Source organism: Eptatretus burgeri, chromosome 11, assembly GCF_056783735.1.
Source record: "Eptatretus burgeri isolate ZD-2024b chromosome 11, Ebu_testis_v1, whole genome shotgun sequence".
Taxonomy (NCBI): domain Eukaryota; kingdom Metazoa; phylum Chordata; class Myxini; order Myxiniformes; family Myxinidae; genus Eptatretus; species Eptatretus burgeri.
This window is the reverse complement of record NC_140971.1, coordinates 32,596,986-32,621,562: the sequence shown is the minus strand read 5'-3', so window position 1 is coordinate 32,621,562 and position 24,577 is coordinate 32,596,986. Positions and strand designations below refer to the sequence as shown.

The window sequence follows — 24,577 nt, the reverse complement described above, 5'->3', positions numbered from 1 at the left end:
CAGGAGAGATCATGGCAGATAGTGAGACCCAGAAGCTTAAATGAAAAAGACTTCAAGAGAATTGTTGAGAAAGTAGATGGGGGGGGGGGATTTTCCAGACTGTCCTTTTGGCGAGACATAGTGAGAGTGTAAGATTTGTCAGGATTGAAAGACATGTTCCAAGTGTTTGACCAGCTTGTGATTTTATCCAGATCTGTAGAGCGTGAAGCGGCTGCTGCTTGCCCACCTGAGGGATGACAGATGGTACTGCAGAGGGTGGAGTCATGAGTAAAGAGATAGAGGATTTTCCAGAGAGTCGGAGAGATCATTGATGAAGACCGGAAAAAGCATAAGGCCCAAAACACTGTCTTGAGGAACTCCAGCCTGGACAGGAAGGTCTCCAAGGGTGGTGTATAAGACTTCTTCAATGGCGCTAAACTTCCGGAATTTTTTTTTTTGATCTTTAAAATCATTATTTTGTTTCAATCGAAGTATATATCTTGCCTGGTGCTGGCTCAATGGCGAGAGTGGTGGGATTGGGATCCTATGATCCTGAATTCAAACCCCACTCGGCTGTTGAATTAATACCAGGTGGGGTTGACTCTGCCTGTCATCCTTCTGAGGTCGGCAACTCAGTGGTGTAATGGTTTGAGTGTCTGTTCTGAGTGGAGTGAGGTGAGTCTACGAAGGTGGCAGTTCAACCCCTGTCCAAGTCACACTAAAGCCAAACATGCTATGTTCTGCTTCCTTGGTTGATGCTCAGCATTTAAGAAGGTGATAGAACACCCATGGCAGGGTTTGTGGAATGTTATGGGGCAATGCAAAATCGATAAAGTTCAATTCAGGAATTTTGGAACTTCAATTTAGGATTGATTAATTATTGGTAGCAGTCACAGTCATAAATAACTACTATTTATGTTTTTTTTTTTTTCAGTGCCCTGCCAAATGGGTGCCTTTGCTGAATGATTTAATAAAGTGTGAACAATAATGATTGAGGTGTAAATGTGATGACTATTCAAATGACATCATGGCGTTCTCAAACAAGTGTGAACTAAAGTAGCTGTGAATCGAGTCGGATGTTTGGGCTGATGTTTGGTAATTATGTGAGTGGAGACCTTGGGTCAACTGTGTTAAAAGCCTGGTGTTGGCTTAGTGGTTAGGGTGGCTGGCTTGGGATCTTAGGGTCTTGAGTTCGACCCCCGTTGTCTGCTGAATTAACATCAGGTGGGGTTGATTTAGCCTGTCATCATTCTGAGGTCAGCAAAATTAATACCAGTGTAACTTGTATTGGGGCACAGCATCAGCGGCACAGCCGCGCTCCAACAAAATGATTGCTACCCAGTAGCCAAGCTGCCACATGCAAGAAGAAGAACTATGTTAAGAGGAGCCATTAGAGGGATCCTATGGACAAACCACAACTTGATAGAGGAGCAGAGACATTTAAGGTCAGGTCAGGTATGGGAGCATGTGCCAGAACAGCGCGTCGCTGCGTCCACTTTCCGCCGGTACTCCAGGGGCCTCCGTCTGGCCATCCCCCAGGCAGATGCCAGGCCCATCCCCATCTCCTTGAGATGATGGTCAACCTGCTGCAACCATGAGGCACGTGGTCGGCCCACTGGCCTCCTCCACTCATGAGACTCCCTCGCTGAGAGAATCTGGTAAGCAGGATCAGCGTCAGGAAAACGAGCCACATGTCCATACAGCCGCAACTGACGCTCACGGACTATACAGGTAACAAATCTCATCCGAGTCTCTCTCAGCAACCGCTCGTTGGACACAAAATCCGACCAGCGATAGCCAAGGATTCTCCGAAGAGACCTGGTACCGAAGGAATTAAGTCTCCGTCTCAGATCCTTGGTCATAGTCCAAGTCTCGCACCCATAGAGCAAGACTGGAAGTACCAAGGACCTGAAGACTCGGACTTTCGTCCTCCCGCACAGGTACCGGCAGCGCCACACCCCATGATCCAGTGAATCCATGACTCCCCAGGCCCGACCCAGACGTCTATTGACCTCTGACTCGCAGCCAGCAGAGACATGAATATCACTGCCAAGGTAAGTGAATCTATCCAAGACCTCAACATCCTCACCACAAACAGACACAGACAGGACAGCAGCATCCAATATGTCACCGAAAGCCTGGATCTTAGTTTTGACCCAAGAAACCCGTAATCCCAGCGGCTCCGACTCCTCATTCAGCACCTCGAGGGCCCCCAAGAGGATGTCTAAAGTCTCCGCAAAGATGACTGCATCGTCTGCGAAATCAAGGTCCGAGATCTTGACATTCCCAAACGATGCACCGCAACACCGCATCTCTCCGACATCCTCCCTAAAATCCAGTCCATACAAGTGCTGAAAAGTGTGGGGGCCAGTACACACCCCTGATGAACTCCAGTAACAACTGGAAATAAGTCAGAGGTGGTACCACCACACTTCACAGCACTCTCAGTACCAGAGTAGAGTTCAGACATCAGATCGATCAGTTTTGGTGGCACCCCACGAAGACCAAGAATCCTCCAGAGGACATCCCGATTCACTGAATCGAACGCTTTACAGAGATCAACATAGGCTGCAAGCAGCCCCTGCCGAAACTCTCGTCTGCGTTCAGTGAGGACACGAAGGGCAAGGATATGGTCAATCGTTGACCTCTTTGGTGTAAAGCCTGACTGCTCTGGAAGCTGGTGCTCAAGCAGATGGTGGCGAACCCTATCAAGAATTATCCGAGCAAAGACCTTGCCCGGCACTGAGAGCAGCATCACCCCTCGGTAGTTGTTGCAGTCTTGGCGATCACCCTTCCCTTTCCAGAGAGGGACAACAAGGCCCCTCTTCCAGTCAGTTGGGATGATGCCTGTGTTCCAGGCAGGCACAAAACTGCATGCAACGACACGAGTGCAGCATTTCCACCAGCCTTGAGAAGTTCAGCATGGATGACACAGATCCCTGGAGCTTTGCCCTGTTTCAACTGGTTCACCGCAGCCCGTGTTTCCACAAGCGAAGGTGGACCACAGTTGATTCGAGGGTCAGCAACAGGGATTGTAACACCCTTGACGTCCAATTCGACAGCTGGGGGATCAGCCTGGTACAACCGCTCAAAGTAACCGGCCCAGCGGGCCTTCACTTCAGACTCCTCTGTCAAGAGCCTACCACTCTCTGCTCGAACTGCAGTGCTCCGAGGGATGGGCTTGGATGAACGTAATGCGCGAATTCCCCTTTAAGTGGGACGAGAATCACCTGTCCACAGGTGATGCTCTACCCCCTCACAGATTCCTCGCACATAGGCCTCCTTGTCCACCCTCAGTGCACGTACAGTTTTACGCCTCAGCTCCCTGAACAGCTCAGCTCTGCCATTCAGCCTGGCCCTGCGACTCTGGTCAATGGTATCCAGTGTCCCTTGAGAGACAAAATTCTTCTTTGCCCTGCGGTGAGTTCCAAGACATCCACCGGCAACATCAAGGACGGTGGTCTTGAAGGCGCTCCACAACTCTTCAGAGCCCCCCAAAGCACCCAGACCCCCCAAGTGTCCACTCAGCCTGTTCGCAAACTCCTCAGCTACTCTCTCATCCCTGAGCTTGGCAACATCCAGCCTCGGCTGGGATGGTACCATTCTCCAGGATTTAAGGTGCAGCTTTAGAGTTGCTACAACAAGCCTGTGGTCAGTATTGAGGAACTGAGCACTCCGGTAGACCCTGCAGTTCTGGATCATCCTCCAACGACCGTCAATGAGGACATGGTCAATCTCCTTTGCCACACCGCCAGCGTTGGAATACCAAGTCCAGCGATGAGCTTGTGGGCGCTGAAACCATGAACCAGCCACCCTAAGTCCATGACTTCTTGCAAAGTCAAGGAACTTAGTGCTATTCTGGTTCATAGTTCCTGACCCATGGGGACCAACACACACCTCATAACCATCCCTATCAGTTCCATTCGATGCATTGAAATCCCCCAAGACTAGAAGTGTATCTCGTCTGGGGCACTGATCAACCACAGACTCGAGTGTGGCGTAGAATGTGTCCTTCACGGTGAGATCACTCGCCTCAGTCAGAGCATAAATAGAGACCAGGGAAATGACACCTAATGAGTGACGAATCCTTAATCTTATAATACGCTCGCTGACCGGTGTTACCTCAATTATCATTGGGGTCAGCTTATTGGACACAGCTACAGCAACTCCTTGGGTATGATAACCATCAGAGCGACCAGACCAATAGTAGGTGTAACCACCCACCATTATCTCGCCGCAATCCGGTCTCCGAACCTCAGAGAGAGCTGCAATCTCGATGTCCAAACGCTTGAGCTCAGATGATAACAGAGACAGGTGATCATCCTCTCTTAGGGATAGGACATTCCAGGCACCCACCCGAAGGGACCGCCTCAGGTTAACCCAAGGAGACCGCCGTCTGGTGGACGACACCTCAGCACCACTCCGACACACTCTCCCGCAATCTGACCCAGGGATGTTACCCCGTGGTTTCCCTCCTATCAAAGATTGGGGGTCCCGAAGGCTTTGCCCCAATCCCGTCATCCGGTGAGCTGCCCTGCGAAGGGAAGCTGCACAGGAGGTACTCCCACGGAGTGGGTTTTCAGATTTTTTTTGCGTTTTTGCGTTTTGCGGAATGAGGGGTTTTATGGTGGTCAAAGTGCAAATCCTGCCACCAACCTCCTAATAAGAAGTAACCCAACTGCAGGAGGACGTCCGCAGACACAGTTGGGCACTAGATATGGATGGCCGTTGGCTTACAAGGAGCTCCTCTGCCCTTTGACAGGTTTTGTTTTTAATCCTGCTGGGTGTCCATATCCAAACATCCTCCTCACCAGAAAACCTGGTGGGGGAGACGGTTTAGTCGCCGACAACCCGACCATGGAACAGGTTAGTACAGGTTTACATGGTACCTGTAGCAGGTCACAGATCGAACCTGACCTGACATGAATTTGTAATTTAACCTGACAAGAGACATTTGAAATTGTAGATTTTATAATTTTGGTTGAACCATTTACAGAAATTTAGATTAATACAAAAAATTATTTTTGGTATTAATTATGACAACAAGCAAAGGTCCCCCACTTTTATGATATTGTTTCATCAGATGAGCTGTTAACATGGACTCACTGAGCCAGGAGTACAAGACCCCCACGAATAACCAAATGAAAGATGTTAAGTTGCTTTATATTCAATTAACATGACTATTTACTATTCTTCAATGAACACCCAAATGAAAAACGAACCTGACGGTGAAACTTGCGGGAGGCAAAAAGGTGGAAAGATTCTTCTTATAATTAAAATGGTTTACTATAAGAGATGAGAGACACGAGAAGTCTAGACAACAATACCCTGACAGATCTGGCACACAAGGATAACAAATGGGGGAAGTGAGGCACGAAAAACCGAACTTATGCACACAAGATAAATACAGCCGAACCCAACTACGGCACCAAAATACCAGGCTCATATGAGGAACAAAGGAGCAGGCAAGGCTTGTGCCAGGCATGAGCTGATGCGTGGCTTGGGTCATCTCAGGATGATGTGGCATGGAGCGATGAATGGCGACGAGGAAGATGAGCTGCAATGCCAGGGAAATGGCGTCCTCGGTCTCTAGTACCATGCATCCTTCTGTTTTGGGTCATGAAACAGAGAGAGTGATAGAGAGAGAGAGAGAGAGAGAGAGAGAGAGAGAGAGAGAGAGAGTGATAGAGAGAGAGAGAGAAGTGTTGTCTTTTACTTGTCCAAAGGTGAACTGTCATGTGTGGCCACGGCCCTAATAAACTCTAGGACCGCTCACATGGGTGGTAGGTCCTGTTATTAGCTACCCGCTACTTGTGGGCAGTGCCATCTTCCGGGTGGGAAAAAATGTTTCGCCATTACCAGGGCTCCACAGCTCACCCAGCTGCTTACAGTCTGTAATGGTTTCTTTCTGAAGTGCTTTGTATGTGCCTTCATGCCCAAACCCTCCACCTGGCCTCACCTGAAACAGGAGGTTTTACATGATACAGTCTTACTCGAACTGCTTTAAAGTTTATACTCACTACATTCTCAGTGAACATTTTACAAGACGATTTGCTTCCAGCCAAATATCTAATACAGGAGTAATTCTACCCAATGCGAACACACGGACCGAGCTATTCTTGGTCCGTGTGTTCAGATGCAGAGAAGAATTGGGAAATTATACACCTGTGAGCTTGACTTCAGTTGTGGGAAAGGTGGCAGCTTAGCTGCCGGGGTAGCTATCATTTCTTGAAGCGTGACTGTGTCGCTGATGCAGTGCCCCTCTACCAGTACACACACTGGAACTGGCACTCATTTCGCCAAGCCCGGAAGGATGACAGGCTGAGTCAACCCCCTGGTGTATTAATTCAGCAGCCGACGGGGCTTGAACTCAGGACCCAAGGATCCCAAGCCGCCACCCTAACCACTGAGCCAACACCAGGCTTGTGGGAAAGGTGTTGGAGACATTAATTGGGGACCATATGAGGAACCATTTAAATATTTACAAACCAAATAAAGGTAGTCAGCATGGGTTTACCAAAGGTAGTTCCTGTTTAACAAATCTTTCAGAGTTCTATGAAGCAGTGTCTGATTGGGTGGATGAGGGAAAGACAATGGACATAGTATATCTAGACTTGAAGAAGGTTTATGATAAGGTACCACATCGGAGGTTGTTAGCCAAACTGGGGGCTTGTGGAGTGGCTGGTCAGGTAGCTAATATGGTTGCAAACTGACTTAGTAATAGGAGCAAACTGGCTCAGTGATAGGAAGAAAAGAGTGGCTGTTCGTGGGAGGATGTCTTGCTGGGAGGATGTAAGTAGTGGGGTACCTCAGGGATCAGTACTCGGACCATTACAATTCATTATTTATATCAACGATTTGGATGGTGGGGTAAAGAGTAAGCTTTCCAAATTTGCAGATGACACAAAGTTGGAGGTAAGGTGGATAGCAGAGGGGGTGGTGATCAGATTCAGGAAAGTGTTGATACTTGTATAGATTGGGCAAAAGATTGGCAGATGTAATTTAACCTGATGAAGTGTAAGGTGTTGGGGATGGGAAAGAACAATGAAAATAGAGATTACAGGATGCACAGGGTAATTTTGGAGCATGTCACACAGGAAAAGGATCTGGGGGTGGTAATAGATATGGGAGGTAAGCAGGCAGCACAGTGTCAGGCAGCTCCAGGTAAAGCGGATCGGGTTTTAGGGTGTATTCGGAGAGGGGTCATTTATAAATCAAAAGAGGTGGTGTTAATATTGTACAGGAATTTAGTGAGGGCCACATCGAGAATATCGTGTGCAGTTTTTGTCACCATAACTCAGGAAGGGCAAAGATGCCTTCGAGACGGTTCAGCAAAGGACGACAAGATTGATTCCGGGCCGAGCGAGACTCAGCTATGAGGAGCGGCTGAAGGAGACAGGGCTTTATTCACTAGAAAGGAGGAGGTTACGAGGAGATATGATAGAGATGTGTAAGTTAATGAAAGATACAGATAAAATAAGTAGAGATTAATTATTCAGCAGAGTAGACAGTGATAGGACCAGGGGCCAAAGCTTGAGAGTAACGAGGAGGAGAGTTAAGACGGTAGTGAGGCAGGGGACTTTCACTGTTTAAATTAGAATTTCCTGGAAGTTATGGAGATGGAGGGGTATCGGGATGTTGACAGGACTTTTATTGTGTGCATCTGTACGGAGTGCTGTTGGTAGGGGGTCTCATCAAGGGGTGTTGTGTGGTTGATGTGTTTTTAACTAAGCCCATGCCCCCTCCCCTTGGTTAGAAAAAAAAAAACAATAATAAATACAAAAACTTAAAATAAGTAGATAAAAAAACAAAAACACTTTAAAAAATATTTACATTTTGCATTTTCTTCTTTGGATCTTGTGTTGATAACTTAATGCGGTGTTGATGTCGCACAGGCATGATGGGCTGAATGGTCTCCACGTGTGTCTGATTTCCTTGTATTTCCTTGTATTCTTAACACAATCTACGTATGTACGGGTCCCCAACCTCCCCCTTCCACCGAACAACATCTATTGCGGATTTTATTATCATTTGTAATTCCGGCTTCCACCAGGTGGCACTATTCACATTTACAAGGAGAGAATTGGCATCCTCCCTCCACCCTCATCCCTGGGAGTGGGGGCTATGATTTTCTGTGAGTGAATTTTTTTTGCAAGTCCATCTGCACAATGTTTGTGATGCTCAGCATCTCTGTTGATATTAAATGTTCATAATGTTGATATTAACAACATGAATGGCCTGGCAGTTCCCACATCTGGAAGGAGGAATGTTTTTTTAAACCACATAAAATCTTCCCATGTACACCCCAAGTGCAATCACCAGTTTTCAACTCATTCCATCCAGTGGTTTAGGATTTTTTTTGTTTGTTTTTAGATCCTCGTGGAGGATCTCGAAGTCTTACTCACATTGTTGTTCTTCATCTTCTTCTTGTGGACTTTTTTGTTTCGCAGCCTACAGTTTTCATCGAAACTTCCTGAAACTTGGCGTATATATGTAAAAATTCCCTGCGCAGACAGTAACCATCTCCGGTTTTGGAAATTCTTCCTAGAAAAAAAGTTGACGTCATAATATCGCCGCTAATGGAAATCGCCTGTACCATTATCTCCGAAACTAGGCAAGCTGTTTGAATTTTGTTTGCGAGACTCAAGCCGGGTATTGGCACAGATAATTTATCGCAAACCTGATGCATCACATTGACGTCATATTCGTTTTTATGACGTCGTCATAAAGAGGAAGAGGATCTTAGCTCATTTGAGCTTGTTGTATACACAGTCTATTTTTTTACATAGTTTTGTATACATTACATACAAGTCAAACAAAATCACCCACAAACAAATCAACAAACTCACAAATATGCCCACAAACAGATGCTTTTCAGATTAATTAATATATAGCATGATTGCCATTATTATGATAATTATTTTTATAAGTGTCCACCCCCCCCCCCACACCACCCCCTCCTTGTAATCACAATTGTAAATTTGCGCAGGTGTAACCACTCACCTTCAAAATTACACACCAAGTTAATTGGCCTCCATCCATCCATCCATCCATCCATTAGGACCATCCTCTGTGCAGAGCATTGGTGCTGCCTCAGCAGTCTCCTTAGCTATTGGACACAATCCTGGATGGGTCACCACTCCGACACAGTATACCAGCATGCTGGCAATCATTTTGCCGACCTTGGAAGGATGACAGGCAGAGTTAACCCCACCTGATTTTAATTCAACAGCCGGGGGGGGGGGGATTTGAACTCAGGATCCTCGGATCTCAAGCCCACCACCCTAACCATTAAGCCAACACCAGGCATTTATTGGCCTCCACCTGTGTTAAATTGTAGTAATTCTGATTATTTCAGAATAAAATCAGCTGTTCCTGTAGGTTTCCTCTGCTGGGTAGTGCATTTCACAGCAAAGACTCAACCATGAGCACTAAGGAGCTTTCAAAAACCTCTGGATAAAGGTGTGGAAAGGCACAGATCAGGGGATGGGGATTAAAATATTTCAAAGGCCTTGAATATCCCTTGTAGCACAGTCAAGACAATCATTAAGAAGTGGAAAGCGTATGGTACCACCATGATCCTACCTCGATCAGATCGGCCCTCCAAACTGGATGACCAAGTCAAGAGGCGACTGATCAGAGAGGCCACCAAGAGGCGAATGGCAACTTTGGAAGAGCTACATAACCTTTATGGCAAAGACTGATCACTGTGTGAATGTGAGAAAAATATTGCAAGCACTCCACAAGTCTGGCCTGTATGACAGGGTGACAAGAAGGAAGTCATAACTCAAAAAAGCCCACCTTGAATCTCATTTGAGGTATGCAAAAACACTGGAGATTCTGAAGCCATGTGGCAAAAAGTTTTGTGGTCTGAGGAAACCAAAAATGGAACTTTTTGTCCTAAATGCAAAACGTTATGTTTGGTGCAAAGCCAACACAGCACATCACCCAAAGAACACCATCCCTACTGTGAGGCATGGTGATGGCAGCATCATGTTATTGGGATATTTCTCATCAGCTGGGACTGAGGCTCTTATCAGGATCGAAGGGAAAATGGATGGAGCAAAATACAGAAAAATCTGAGAGGAAAACCTGCTGCCCTCTGCAAGAAAGCTGAAATTTGGACGGAAGTTCACCTTTCAGCATGACAACGAACCGAATCACACAGCCAAAGTTAGAATGGATTGGCTAAGGAACAAAATGATAAATGTCCTTGAGTAGCCCAATCAGAGCCACGACCGAAATCCAATCGAAAATCTGCGGCTTGACTTGAAGATTGATGTCCATCAACATTCCCCATGCAACTTGACTGTGTTTGAACAGTTTTGTACAGAAGAATGGGCAAATATTATCCAATCAAGGTGTGCAAAGTTGGTAGAGACTTATCCCAACAGGCTCACAACTGCAATTGCTGTCAAAGGTGCTTCCACCAAGTACTAACTCAGGGGGGTCGACACTTATCCAACCAAGATATTCTAGTTTTGTAATTTTAATTAATTTTCCGAAATTTGTAGAATTTGTTTTTCACTTGGAAGTTGTGGGTTATGATGTGTAAGTAAAGGTGGAAAAAGTCTGATGTAATGCAATTTAATTCTAGGCGATAAGGCAACAAAATGTGAAAAATTTGAAAGGGAGTGTAGACTTTCCAGAGTCACTGTATAATGGAGCGTGTATGTATGTATGTATGTATGTATGTATGTATGTATGTATCATCTACTCCTTCAAGAGGATATGACCAAGGAAGCTGAAAATTTCAGGGATTAATGAGGGCACCCTGAAGTTGTGCCTGTGAAAGGTTCGTTTGATTCCATGAAGTTTTGAGAAAAAGTTATTTTTGCCCTTTTTGGTATTTTTTTTTACTTTGGTGGGAGGGTAGGTGCAATTGGGATTATATATATATATATATATATATATATATATATATATATATATATATATATATATATATATATATATATATATATATGTATATATATATGTATATATATATATATATATATATATATATATATATACATATATATATATATATATATACATATATATATATATATATATATGTATATATATATATATATATATGTATATATGTATATATATATATACATATATATATATATATATATATGTATATATATATATATATATATGTATATATATATATATATATATATATATATATATATATATATATATATATATATATATATGTATATATATATATATATATATATGTATATATATATATATATATATATATATATATATATATATATGTATGTATATATATATATATATATATATATATATATATATATATATATATATATATATATGTATATATATATATATATATATATGTATATATATATATATATATATATATATATATATATATGTATGTATATATATATATATGTATATATATATATATATATATGTATATATATATTTATATATGTATGTATATATATATATATATGTATGTATATATATATATATATATATATATATATATATATATATATATATATATGTATATATATATATATATATGTATATATATATATATATATATATATATATATATATATATATATATATATATATAATAAAATATATATATAATAAAAATATTTTAAAACAGGTAAGCGAGATGTTAACGGATATTTTCAATAGTTCACTGGAGTCAGGACAGGTACAGGAGGATTGGAGAGTAGTAAATGTAACACCATTATTTAAGAAAGGATCCAGAGAAGAATTGGGGAACTTTCGACCTGTTAATTTGGCTTCGCTTGTGGGGACGGTATTGGAGACATTAATAAAGGACCAGATGAGGAACCATTTAAATAAATACAAACGAATTAAAGGTAGTCAGCATGGGTTTACCAAAGGTAGTTCCTGTTTAACAAATCTTTTAGAGTTCTATGAAGCAGTGTCTGATTGGGTGGATGAGGGAAAGGCAGTGGACATAGTATATCCAGACTTTTAGAAGGCATTTGAGAAGGTACCACATCGGAGGTTGTTAGCCAAAGTGAGGGCTTGTGGAGTGGCTGGTCAGGTAGCTAATTGGATTGCAAACTGGCTTTGTGGTAGGAAGCAAAGAGTGGCTGTGAGTGGGAGGATGTCTTGCTGGGGGGACATAAGTAGCGGGGTACCTCAGGGATCAGTACTCGGACCATTACTATTCATTATTTACATGAATGATTTGGATAATGGGGTGAAGAGTGAGCTTTCCAAATTTACAGATGACACAAAGCTTGGAAGTAAGGTGGATAGCAGAGGAGGTGGTGATCAGATACAGGAAAGTATGGATACTTGTATAGATTGGGCAAAAGATTGGCAGATGGAATTTAACCTGAACAAGTTTAAGGTGTTGGGGATGGGAAAGAACAATGAAAATAGAGATTACAGGATGCAAGGGGTAATTTTGGAGCGTGTCACACAGGAGAAGGATCTGGGGGTGGTAATAGATATGGGAGGTAAGGAGGCAGCACAGTGTCAGGCAGCTATAGGTAAAGCAAATAGGGTTTTCCAATGTATTCAGAGGGGGATCATTTATAACTCAAAAGAGGTGGTGTTAACATTGTACAGGAATTTAGTAAGTGCCACATCTAGAATATCATGTGCAGTTTTGGTCACTTCAACTCAGGAAGGACATAGATGCCATTGAGAGGGTTCAGCGTAGGGCTACTAGATTGATTCCGAGCTAGACTCAGCTATGAGGAGCGGCTGAAGAAGACAGGGCTTTATACACTTGAAAGGAGGCGGTTACGAGGAGATATGATGGAGATATTTATGATAATGAAAGGTATAGATATAATAAGTGCAGATGAATTATTTAACAGTGTAGACAGTGATAGGACCAGGGGACATAGCCTGAGAGTAAAGAGAAGAGTTAAGACGATCGTAAGGCAGTGGACTTTTACTCAGAGAGTAGTTAAAGCATGGAATGTCCTCCCTGGAGAGGTAGTGGCAGCAGAAACAGTGAAGAAGTTTAAATTGGAATTATGTAGCTGGAAGTTATGGAGATGGAGTGGTACAAGGATGTCGACAGGACTTTTAGGTCGTTTGAGCATTGATGGTGATTGTGTGCATGTGTACGGAGTAGTGTTGGTGGGGGTCTCGTCAAGGGGTGTTGTATGGTTGATGTGTGTTTTTAACCAACCCCATGCCCCCTCCCCTGAGGGGAAGAAGAAGAAAATTATATTAATAATAGAAAAACTACAAAAACTTAAAATTAATAGATTTTAAAAAATATTTTAAAATTGGCATTTTCTTCTCTGGATCTTGTTGATATAATTAGTATGGTGTTTGCGCAGGCTGAATTTCCTTGTATATAGCACGACCCACCCTTGGCAGCTCCCGTCGGAAGTGGGTGCTTCTTGTATTATTAACTTTTAATTTTTATTTTAAAGGAAATCCATGATCTTTGCATTGGGGGATCCTACGAGCTGTTTCTTCAAGAGCTGAAGCTAATAAAAATAACTGTTATATGTAGTAAATGTTTCATATAAATAATATCCAGCAATTTTATTTTTATTGTGACAATAACTGACATGTTTTGGTTCTTTTCACAATTTTTAGGACCTATACTGGAGGGGACATTTTTACTGTTGGCTATTCATCACGTTCCTTTGTGTGAACCTGTTTGATGCCTGTTACTTAATGTAACGTATTATACCGTTTATTATTTACATGACCACATTAGGTTTAATTATTTCACTTTAAGTAATGTTTATGGAGGTTTAGTTGAAAGGGTCACTCAAAGACAGGGTGTTAATGGAGGAAAATATGGTGACATTTACATGGTGGTATTAAATAATTAACTCTCTTCTTATGATTGAGGACTTCTGTGCCTCCGCTGGCGAAGTACGTACGTCCATGCTAATTTTCTCTATTTTCTCTGCAACCGCTTATCCGATTGACATGAAATTTTCACTTTCGGTGCGACTACTCGTGTAGAATGTTTTAATGATAATTTTAATTATGACGTCATCCATCATGTTGTGTGGCAGCCATGTTTAAAAAAAAGGAAAAACTTTGGACCTCTGAATCTCCAAAACCACTCCTTGGAAAAAATTTAAACTTGGCTCGCGTGAAGTATTCCCCATGGGAAACAAGTGTGATGTTTTTTAGATGATGTCATAATTGCATACATCGGACAATTTATCCAATCAGTATGAAAATTTTTGAGGGTCATCTTGGGCTGTGTCATCAAATGGTATGGGCGAAAAAAATTGATGACGTCATCGATCGCGTGGTTCGGCAGTCATATTGTTTTTAACATATAAACTTTCAAAAATATTCTTCTCCAAAACAGCTGAACAGATTGAGGTGAAACTTTACAGGCACGATTGCCTATCCATGAGGAACGAAATTTTCTCCACCTATGACATCATCGGTCACATGCTTTGACAGCTATGAATTTTTTGAAGAACAAACCTTTAAAAATCTTCTTCTCTAGAACGGCTTGACAGATTGAAGGGAAAGTTCACCCACATGTTCCCCAAGCTGGGATACTTGGGTGTTCATGAATAATAATTAATTGGTCACATGGTCTGGCAGCCATATTGGATTGAACAAAAATCTTTTAAAAATCTTTCTCTTGACCCGCTTCATCAATTGACGTGAAATGTCAACATTATGATGTCGTTGTCATGGGGAATATGTGTCTTAAATTTCAACCTGATCGGATGCATGGTCTGGCAGCCAGAATTATTTAATATTTTGAACCTGGTTTCAGTGATTTAAATCAAGCTTGGTATAAGTATGCATAATAATGTAATAATGTCGGCGGAGGCATATCTGGTGATGTCGCGACATCGAAGAGTGCCCTTTTATTTGTCCTTGTACACTTTTCAAGGGGTTTTCATATTACTTGGAATAGTTTGGGATTTTGGGGTACCAGATGGAGTAGCTGTGACTGAAATTTATAGATCCCACCCGACTCCCATCTGCCATAATCATTTTGTTAAAGTTGTGCTGACCTTGGCTGGCCTGCATGGCACTTTGCTTGCCTTGGCACTAACCCTAACCCTGTGGGAAACGGCCTGTTTTGTTTTGGTTGTTTAAAATGCAGTTGGAGATATAATACTTTCCATGTGATTACAAAACCGCTTGGCTGATGGATTACTCGGCAGTGAGTTTTACTTGCGTACCAAGATCAGAACCATGGACCCAGAGAGGTGATAAAATGGAGATAGCAATATTCCGTTTTATAAGCACCCTCTACGGCTACATAATATGATATTTTGCCAAAGTTCTGAGCTCCTTTGTGTAACACTTTGAAGTTTAAAGAGGAAGATATATAAGAGAGAGAGAGAGAGAGAGAGAGAGAGAGAGAGAGAGAGAGAGAGAGAGAGAGAGAGAGAGAGAGAGAGAGAGAGAGAGAGAGAGAGAGAGAGAGAGAGAGAGAGAGAGAGAGAGAGAGAGAGAGAGATCGAGGCAGATATGGAGAGAGAGAGGGAGAGAGATAGAAAGAGAGGGAGAGAGGGAGAGGGATAGAGAGGGAGAGGGAGAGAGAGAGGGGGAAGGGAGAGATGGAGAGGAAGAGAGAGATACTGTAGTTCTCTTGATTACCTTGAGATATGTGCTATTTTTAAATAACTGGAATGAAATGGTGGCAAATGAGTAAGGGTCGACATAATTGACGCATTTCTAAGGAAAAGTGCAGGCATCTAATTGGAGTCATCATTGAGCTACTCAGATATTGGTGCAGCTATATGATATCAATCAAAGTCACCTTACGTTTGTCTCTTGTGATGTTAGTGATCATCAAAAACTTTTCATTCATTAAATTAAATTGCTATATTTTTATTTTGGTAGATAATTTTGTTGCACCTCAAGGGTATTAGAGTAATAGAGACCACAGGAGTAATGGACCATTCTCAGAACAAACCCAAGTAAGAGTTTCATGGAATCAAATAGAGGGTTCTTAGTTCAATTCAGTAAAACCAGCATATAAGATCTTCGCTGATGGGTTTAATCAAAAGACAGCATGTTGTACTTCAAAACATATTGCATGTCTCCCTTTTTGTCTCAATGAGGATGTAAAATGAAGTGAAACATGTGAAAAAAGATCTTTTATAACACACTGTTGTTGTCGTGGCTGTTGTTATTTGTGTACTCCTTCCATGTAATATATAAATTATATATATATATATATATATATATATATATATATATATATATATATATTATTTATTTATTTACCTCCACCACTTAAGGTGGACAGAGGTTATGTTTTCACGTCTGTCTGTCTGTCTGTCTGTGAACATTATATCTCAAAAAGTTGTGGACGCATTCAGATGAAAGTGTGTGACAAGGAAGAAATGATTATAGGCCGGGGGCCAGTGGGACCTACCTTGCACCCCCCCCCCGCGACAATTTTTCACTGATACCACAGTGTTCATATGTATCCCAAGTATCAGAAAACGTTGTTCCCAGAAAAATAACTCATTTGCACTATGCTGTATTAAGCTGTTTCCATGGCAACCAATCAAAAATAGACGAATCTCACAAAGATCGGCAAATTGTCAATATCTCTGTCAAATATAAACATAAAATCACAAAATTGGTGTCAAATTAAAGCTTATACATTTACATATTAAAATTTGTTTTGTTTATGCTAATTAGCTCATTTGCATATTATTTAAATTTGACTTGAAGACAATAATTCCCACAAAAATGCAAGAATTTCCATTTTCTTTCCTTGTAATTACCACACATGTCAGTTTTTTGTCAAAATAACATTATTTAAGTGTTGCCAGATACAAGCCAGGTTGGCAAAAAATATATTAAAATTTTTGAATTTTTTTAAGTAGGCTAATTAGCATGAAATACAAAGCACAATTAATCATTCGAAAATCATGCGAAATCAGATTAATCAATATAATTAATTACCTTGGCCTGATATAATACATAACTGCGACTTATGATGTCTGTTGGTGTTTAAGGGAAACATAACTATTTTCTGTTTGAGTAAAAGTAGTGGAAATAATTTTAAATGCATTGATATGCTAATTAGGATCCGCCATTATGTAAATTCTCATTTTCGTAAATATCTCAACTTCTGGTACATGGAAATTGGTAAATGAGGAAACTACACATATGTTTGGAGGGTCAAGGAATGCAGTGAACATATTTCCTTTGTTGTCAGAGATATAGAATAATGTTTGGATAGCTTAATTACATGCAAAAATCATAGAACAATGAATTTCCTATACATCTTTATTCCCTATGAACAGAATGCATGTAGCGATGTGTCCTCCATTTTGAGTTTCACGTAAGCATCATGACTACATATTTTGATAACATTAGGCCTTGAAGTTAAATCAAATATTTTAAATTGCAGTGCTATGTAAATAAGGTGAGTGGATGTCATTATATCATAATGCATCTCTACCAGAGGCTGGAAATAGTGACCATCCTGTAGGCACAAAAGTTAAACTGATGTGTAATTAGTTGCGGCTAAAGGAGAGCATATACAGCAAAAATGTATTCATATGGTCCATCTGAGTGCAGTGATTGAAGATCTCACACTTTGAATGCATTCGGATATAAAAACATTAATCTAATAATATTTACTGTATCCCCTTTATTCCAGAGTTAACAGATGTTTGAAAGACTACAAGCCACACACCAGATTTGACAAATGGCTTATCTTCACATTGTTCGCCTGCATGTGCACTCTACTATGAAGTAGATCGATACAATGGCAAAAACTATGAGTAGATGATCTGCAATCTGTTGGAGTCTTAGCAAACTTCGTAGCACACATCTGAGTTTGACAATCTCGACCAGTTGATAATTAATTGATAATCATGCTGTTTCGATTAACTACCAGTCATATATAAAAGAAGTGTCCTTAGTTCGCAGATTCTGAGCCTGGTGTTTGCTTGCTATGTCCTTCATTGGCCATCATACTATTCAATGTCCGAGTCCACACAATCTTCACATTTGCATGGCTCGTCATCATCTTCATCATCACTGTCTTCTTCCGGTGCCTCCTGCAGTGAACCAATCGACTTATTGGGTAGAATATCGCCTGATATCCACAGTGGCTCCATAACACCATCTGTGTATGTCCAGCCATGTTCCTGCATGTCATCTGGAATATTGGGATCTGCGATATGAGAACGCTTCCAAACAGCTGCTTGATAATTGGCTCTTCGGATGTGCTGCTCTAAGCACTTTCTACATGGAGGTAGTTTCCCAAGGTCAGTGTTGCAGCCTGCGTCCAGAGGCTTGTCCCCACACTGCTCATGGGCATTCAGAATGACATGTCATAAAGTCGTTGCAACATCTGTCACATTATCTGCCGTGCCCAAGAAAAATGCACAACGCACAGCACATTCCAATTTCAATTCTAAACTGTACACCAGTTGAGAGTGTAACTTGCCACCGACACCTAGTGGGCAAAAGGCTATCTTCCCCCTATAGGCCTTTTCGAGCTTTTATTTAAGCTTTTCACTGCAATAGTCTGGATTTGAAAAGGCTGAATTTGCCAGATCGGTGATATAAATATCACGCAAGTCGATGAGCTTCATGACTCCCTCTAGAGAGTACGTCCTTTTCAACTACATCACACACCATGTCAAAGGCATACTTATGGGCCTTCTCAAGGTGCTGCTGATACAACCTAGCCTCTTCATCATCTCCCCTACCGCGTTCACTGTCCAACATATTAGCTTTTCGGCAACTGGCATGAAATTGGGCCTCTGCCAAAAAAAGGTCAACATTTCTGATCCGAGTCAACAGTTTTTCATCCTTCTTTGCTTCAGCAGCCTCAACGACAGTCACCCATCCATCAGATTTAAATTTTATTGTTGTGTCTGTCGACCATGTCCCTGAACGTTTGACTGCAATTCTGCCTTCCTTGTTACAGAATATGCAATCAGGACTGAACAAAACAGTTTGTCCATCGGCCGAACCTCTCTGTGATGTTCGAGAACCCCCTGAACACTCTGCTGTAGGTTCTGAGCCGTGAAGACGGCCCAAGTTCCTTGTAAATCGTTGGTAACAAGTCCAATGATATCCATGGTCGTCACTTATTACATCTGGTATTGCTTCAAAAGCAGAGAGCATACAGGTCTTAGAACCGATCAGCCCAGACAGTCACCTAGTACGTACGTTCTTAAGGTACCCGAGTCTCTCTGCCGGATCACTGACGCTTGACAAATAGGTGAATCCATCACTCTTTGCCCCCTCACAATACAGGATACATATCTGTCTCTTTCTTGCACTGACATCAGTCTGTTCCTGCTTTCTCTTCTGAGGTTTCATCTCCGTGCAACGAATTGGGCCATCAACGCACTATCTCTGCAAGAAACAAATCAAATTGGTTATTCAATGTATTGTTGTATATGACAATAAGAATTATACACTCACAACTAGAAGGAGCAATGTCAAGCTGTAGATTATGATATCACAGCATGCATACCTACACCTCCAGGCGATAGAGCCATACAACCTCACATTTACATCGACGGAAGTGAAAAGTGACAACACACAGACATGCACGCAAAAAAGCGATAACAATATGATCCCCCTTACTGGTGATCGGGGATTATAATTAACATATCATCCATAAAGACTATTCAACATCTCTGACAACAAAGGAAATCTGTTCACTTTATTCATTGACCCTCCAATCATAGGTGTGGACTCCTCATTTACAAATATCCATGTACCGGAAGGTGAGATATTTACAAAAATGTAAATTTCCATAATGGCAGAACCGAATTAGCATATCAATGCATTTACAACAATTTTCACTACTTTTACCCAAACAGAAAAGAGTTGTGTGTCCTTTAAACACCACAACCATTATTAGTCGCAGTTATGTATTATATCAGGCCCAAGTAATTAGTTTCAATGATTAATTTGAAAAAACATGATTTTTGAACGATTCATTGTGCTTTATATTTTATGCTAATTAATCTACTTTAAAAATTCAAAAATTATAAAAAAAAATTTTCGCCAACCTGGCTTGTATCTGGCAACTGACATGTGTGGTAATTGCAAGGAAAGAAAATGGAAATTCTTGCATTTTTGTGGGAATTATTGTCTTTAAGTCAAATTTAATTAATATACAAATTAGCTAATTAGCATAAACAAAATATATTTTAATACGTAAATGTATAAGCTTTAATTTGACACCAATTTTGTGATTTTATGTTTATATTTGATAGAGATATTGACAATTTGCCGATCTTTGTGAGATTCGTCTATTTTTGATTGGTTGCCATGGAAACAGCTTAATACAGCATAGTGCAAATGAGTTATTTTTCTGGGAACATCGTTTTCTGATACTTGGGATACATATGAACTCTGTGGTATCAGTGAAAAATTGTCGCAGGGGGGGTGCAAGGTAGGTCCCACTGGCCCCCGGCCTATTACATTTTGATGAAAATCCTGATCCAGATACTGGAATTTTTAAGTGCTTCTTCACCATTGGGAGATGGGGCCAGAAGCGATATATGGTACAGAATAGCACGATATCTCAAAAAGTTATGGACAGATTTGGAAGAAACTTGATGGACAAGTTTGGTGTGTGACAAGGATGAATCTAAATTTTGGTGAATATCCGTATCCGGATACGAGGATAAAAAAAAAAAAATTGGTGATTCTTTACCATGGAGATATCGGGCCAAACGCATAACATCAGTGGGATACAATTTTTTTGGTTCAGATCCAGTCTATCAGTAGGATACTAAAGGTGAACTGTTGAGCCTGGCACAGTTATGTGCTCTACCGAGTGCCGTTCTAGCTTCTATTGCTTGGAGAAATATTATAACATATAATTTGGTGTGTTCCTTCCATGTTTGCTACGCTTTATGCTAAAGGGTTCCTGCTGTCGTAGAATAATCTAATTGTTCAGCCTTGAATAATAAAAAGAAATGGTATTGTTGGAACTGCTCCATTAATCTCCAAGTCCTGCTAAAATGCATTTTTTGATTATAAACGGACGGGTCGTTTTACAACTTTGAAATTTTTGTTCCAAGTAAATAGATGATTAGCTTTCCAACGTCCGGTGCCATTTTTATTACTCTATGACAGCAGGATCCTTTAAGAATAAAGAATGACACACGGATGGATTCTGCACCTTAGTCATAGATTATTAGATGAATCACATCTGAGATTTTCTCCAAGCAAATGCCATCGTCATAACAATCATATAACTGAGGTATAAAAATAAAGGTTCATATAACATGAGGTTTATATATTTTTGCAAAGGTATTAGTTGTATCAGTGATCATGAATGGAAGTATAACTCATTGTTGTCCATTAGTCCGACAAATGACATAAACATCAGACAATATATTATCGGGGTTTTGACTCGATTGTAAACATTTTAATCGCCAAAATTGCAAATACCGCAGAGTGGAAAGTGCAAAAACCTACTCACTCAGTTTTTTTTTGGCAAAATGTACAAAGGCTCATAAATGTAAATGTTAAACACGAAAAGTCATAAAATTATGCACGTCAACATCCTACGCATCATTGCTGGACAGATGAGTGAAATGTTTCTATGGAGATGGAGATTCTTTGGGAAGGACCAAAATTTTAATGATGGCTCAACTTGCTCTCACAAGTAAAGATGACATGCATATATATATATATATATATATATATATATATATATATATATATATATATATATATATATATATATTGAAATTGTCAATGTTGTTCTGATTATTATGATTCATTACAATTATTTATATGATGTCACCATTTCTGTGGCTTTTGTTGAGCTCGTTGCATATTCTATCTTGCTAATTTGCATTTTTTTTTCATTTGTCCATACTTTGCTTTGCTGCATCATTTACTGGTTTAATTTTGCCATTGCATAATTTGATTTTTTTTTCCATTTTGTTTTGTAGAGATGTGTGATTACAGGAACAGCCGTGAGGTATGTTAAGACCGCAGTGTCCTGTTTAGTTATTTATTTCTCCCTGTGGGAACCTTTTGTGCTGTTCCAAATATTCTCTCAACTTTTTTTCCACCTTCTGCGCAGTTGCTTCATTTCTGTTTCCTTTGCCGCATCATCAGTTGTAATATATGCACGCATAACACAAATAAATCGAGGATTTATTTGAGACGTGCTACTTCTCTGATAAACACAACCAGTTTAACACTGATAAACAATAATTATTTAATCAACAGAGTTGTCACTTCCATCACTGACGATTGGGTCTTTGAAGATTTTAATAATGACGAAATGTGATTATTTGTGATCATGTATATACTGCCAAAGGTTATGGTTATTATACTTGAAGGAAGGTTTTCTTCGAATGTGAGTTTTATTTGCTGGTGTACCACTTAATTGCTGTTGGATTATGCTGTATTTTGTTGAATTATGCTGAGTGATGGTGTTCTGGTTGTACAGCCAGGCTGCAGGACAAGCTTACAAGCACTGAGATGAAAACTACTCCCACTGAGGGTGATGACTCAAGCAGCACTCATTCAGCCTCCGGTCAGACACACACACACACACACACACACACACACACACACACACACACACACACACACACACACACACGACTTCCTTCTCATTTAATCACAACATGCAAAAACTTTTTTATTGTCAATATTTTGGGCCAAGTCACACTGCCCCAGTCTTTTATGCAATGGGGGACGTCCCGAAAAATCAGTATGGGTCAGTCTGGATGATTTTGGCCTGTATCAGCAATGTTTTTGCTCTTGTATCACATGTAAGTAAATTATTTTTGCTTATTGTTGAATGTTTGAAGGAGAAAAACCGATTTTCTTTCACTTTAAGAGCTCAATCTCTGACAACAAAAGTATTTCTTAACCTTTTGAACCCTAGTGGTTGGTAAACCGGCCGCTATTCAAACCTCCATGTACCCGAGCGGCCGGTTTATCGGCCGCTAATTAAACCTCCATAAATCCAAGCAGCTGGTTAGTAACCGGTTGCCACATTCTCATGTTTAGAAATATTAGGAGCAACTTCCTGAGCCATTAACGGCTCCGTTATATTGCACCTGATCTTCGGTCTGTGTGGCCGCTAACAGCTCAGGAAGTGCGAGGGAGGTTTTTGCTGTGCATGGTTTTCCTATCGCATCCCCTCTGGATGTGTGTGCCATGAGACTCTCATTCGAAAAAAAAATGTGAGAGTGCGAAGGAGGTTTTTGCCATGCACACGCCAGTCGTTACACAGGCCAGTCGGCCCATCCTTGTGTACATGCCAAAGTGCATGATCTGCAGAAGTAGTAGCATGAGATTCCCGAAAGTTTTTGAAGGTGTCTCGCTAAAAATCGTTCCAAAATGAGTCGAAATGTGATGTCAGTTGATGAGGTGTTGAGCTCAGATGTGGAAGGTATAGATGATGATGATGATGATTATGGTAATGAGAGTGGTTTTGAGTTGGTGAATGACTTTTCAAACGGGAAAAGTGAAACTGATAGTACTGACGCCAATGCTGGGGGAGCTCCCAGAGGTGTTAGTCGGGGGTGTGGCCGAGGTCGAGGGTGTGATCGTGGCAGAGGACGCCGAGGGGATAGACCAATGTCTGACTCCCCTCCAGGATGGACAAGAGCCACTGCAATGAACGTCAGTTTACACCTCATGAGCAACCTGGGCCTAAAAATTTACCAAATGCATTAAATGTGTAAAGTACTCCACTTGTCTATTTTAGCTTATTCTGGGATGATGTTCTTTGGGATTTACTTCTCATGAAGACTAATCGCCAAGCTGAACGTGTGATTGCAGCCAAACCAAACAATTATGCAGCAAAGTCTTTCCAACGAGAGCCTCTTACTTTGGCAGAGTTGAAGGAATTTTTGGGGCTCTAAGTCACCATGGAAATGTTAATACATAAAGACAGGTACCAGCAGTACCTGCAGTCTTAGGATGCTATGCTTACTTACATGCCTGATTTTCCAAAGGTCATGCATGACAAGAGACCGGTTCCTTGCAATCTTGTCTCTCCTACATTGTTTAAATGAGGATGATACCCAGCTGGACAAGACTGATAACATATACAAGACCCGCCCAGTATTCAATTATTTGATTGAGAAGTTCAAGCATTACTTTGTTTCAGATTGTGAACTTTCACTTGATGAGGGAATGATTCCCACTAAAAACAGTCATTCAAACAGTACACAAAAGGACTAGCCGATCCCTTGGAGAAGCAAGACTTTTCTATGATGTGATCGTGAAAATCGGTATATTTGCAATATTGAAGTTTACACTGGGAGGAGAAATGATGCCGAAGCTATCGATAACCTTGGGGTTGCAGGGAACTTGGTTGTCCGAATGACTGACAAATTCTCAGGGCACAATTACTTCCTGTACACTGCCAGTTTGACTGGCACTACAAAGTCGGCTATTGGTGATAAACTCAAAAAAGAAGAAAGCAAGACAGTCTTTGTTTCAAAATATCATTTATTTGTAATTACAGGGTGAGAAAAATATTTTTACAGGCAGAAAACAAAAATAAAAAACAAATTTCAACTTTTCAGTTATTTTTCTCCAGGGAGCCCAGGGGGGGGGGGGGCTGAAAGTTCAAGGAGCTAGGGGTTCAGAAGGTTAAAAGTCTGTATTTTGAAACAGTAGAGAGAAAATG

At 40.9% G+C, this 24,577-nt stretch overlaps 1 protein-coding gene across 6 annotated transcripts in view; it reads left to right on the top strand.

The window, feature by feature from the left end:
* The window catches only part of LOC147016798 (sodium/potassium/calcium exchanger 2-like), a 223,545-nt gene that overhangs the window by 171,712 nt on the left and 27,256 nt on the right, over nucleotides 1–24,577 (top strand). For 5 of the 6 annotated variants that reach the window (XM_085845809.1, XM_085845812.1, XM_085845808.1 and 2 more), the window contains one exon: nucleotides 22,376–22,462. In XM_085845809.1, the coding sequence (XP_085701935.1) occupies nucleotides 22,376–22,462 (87 nt within the window). The remainder of the gene's footprint in view (nucleotides 1–22,375; nucleotides 22,463–24,577) is intronic. The other variant, XM_085845810.1, reaches the window with a different exon arrangement.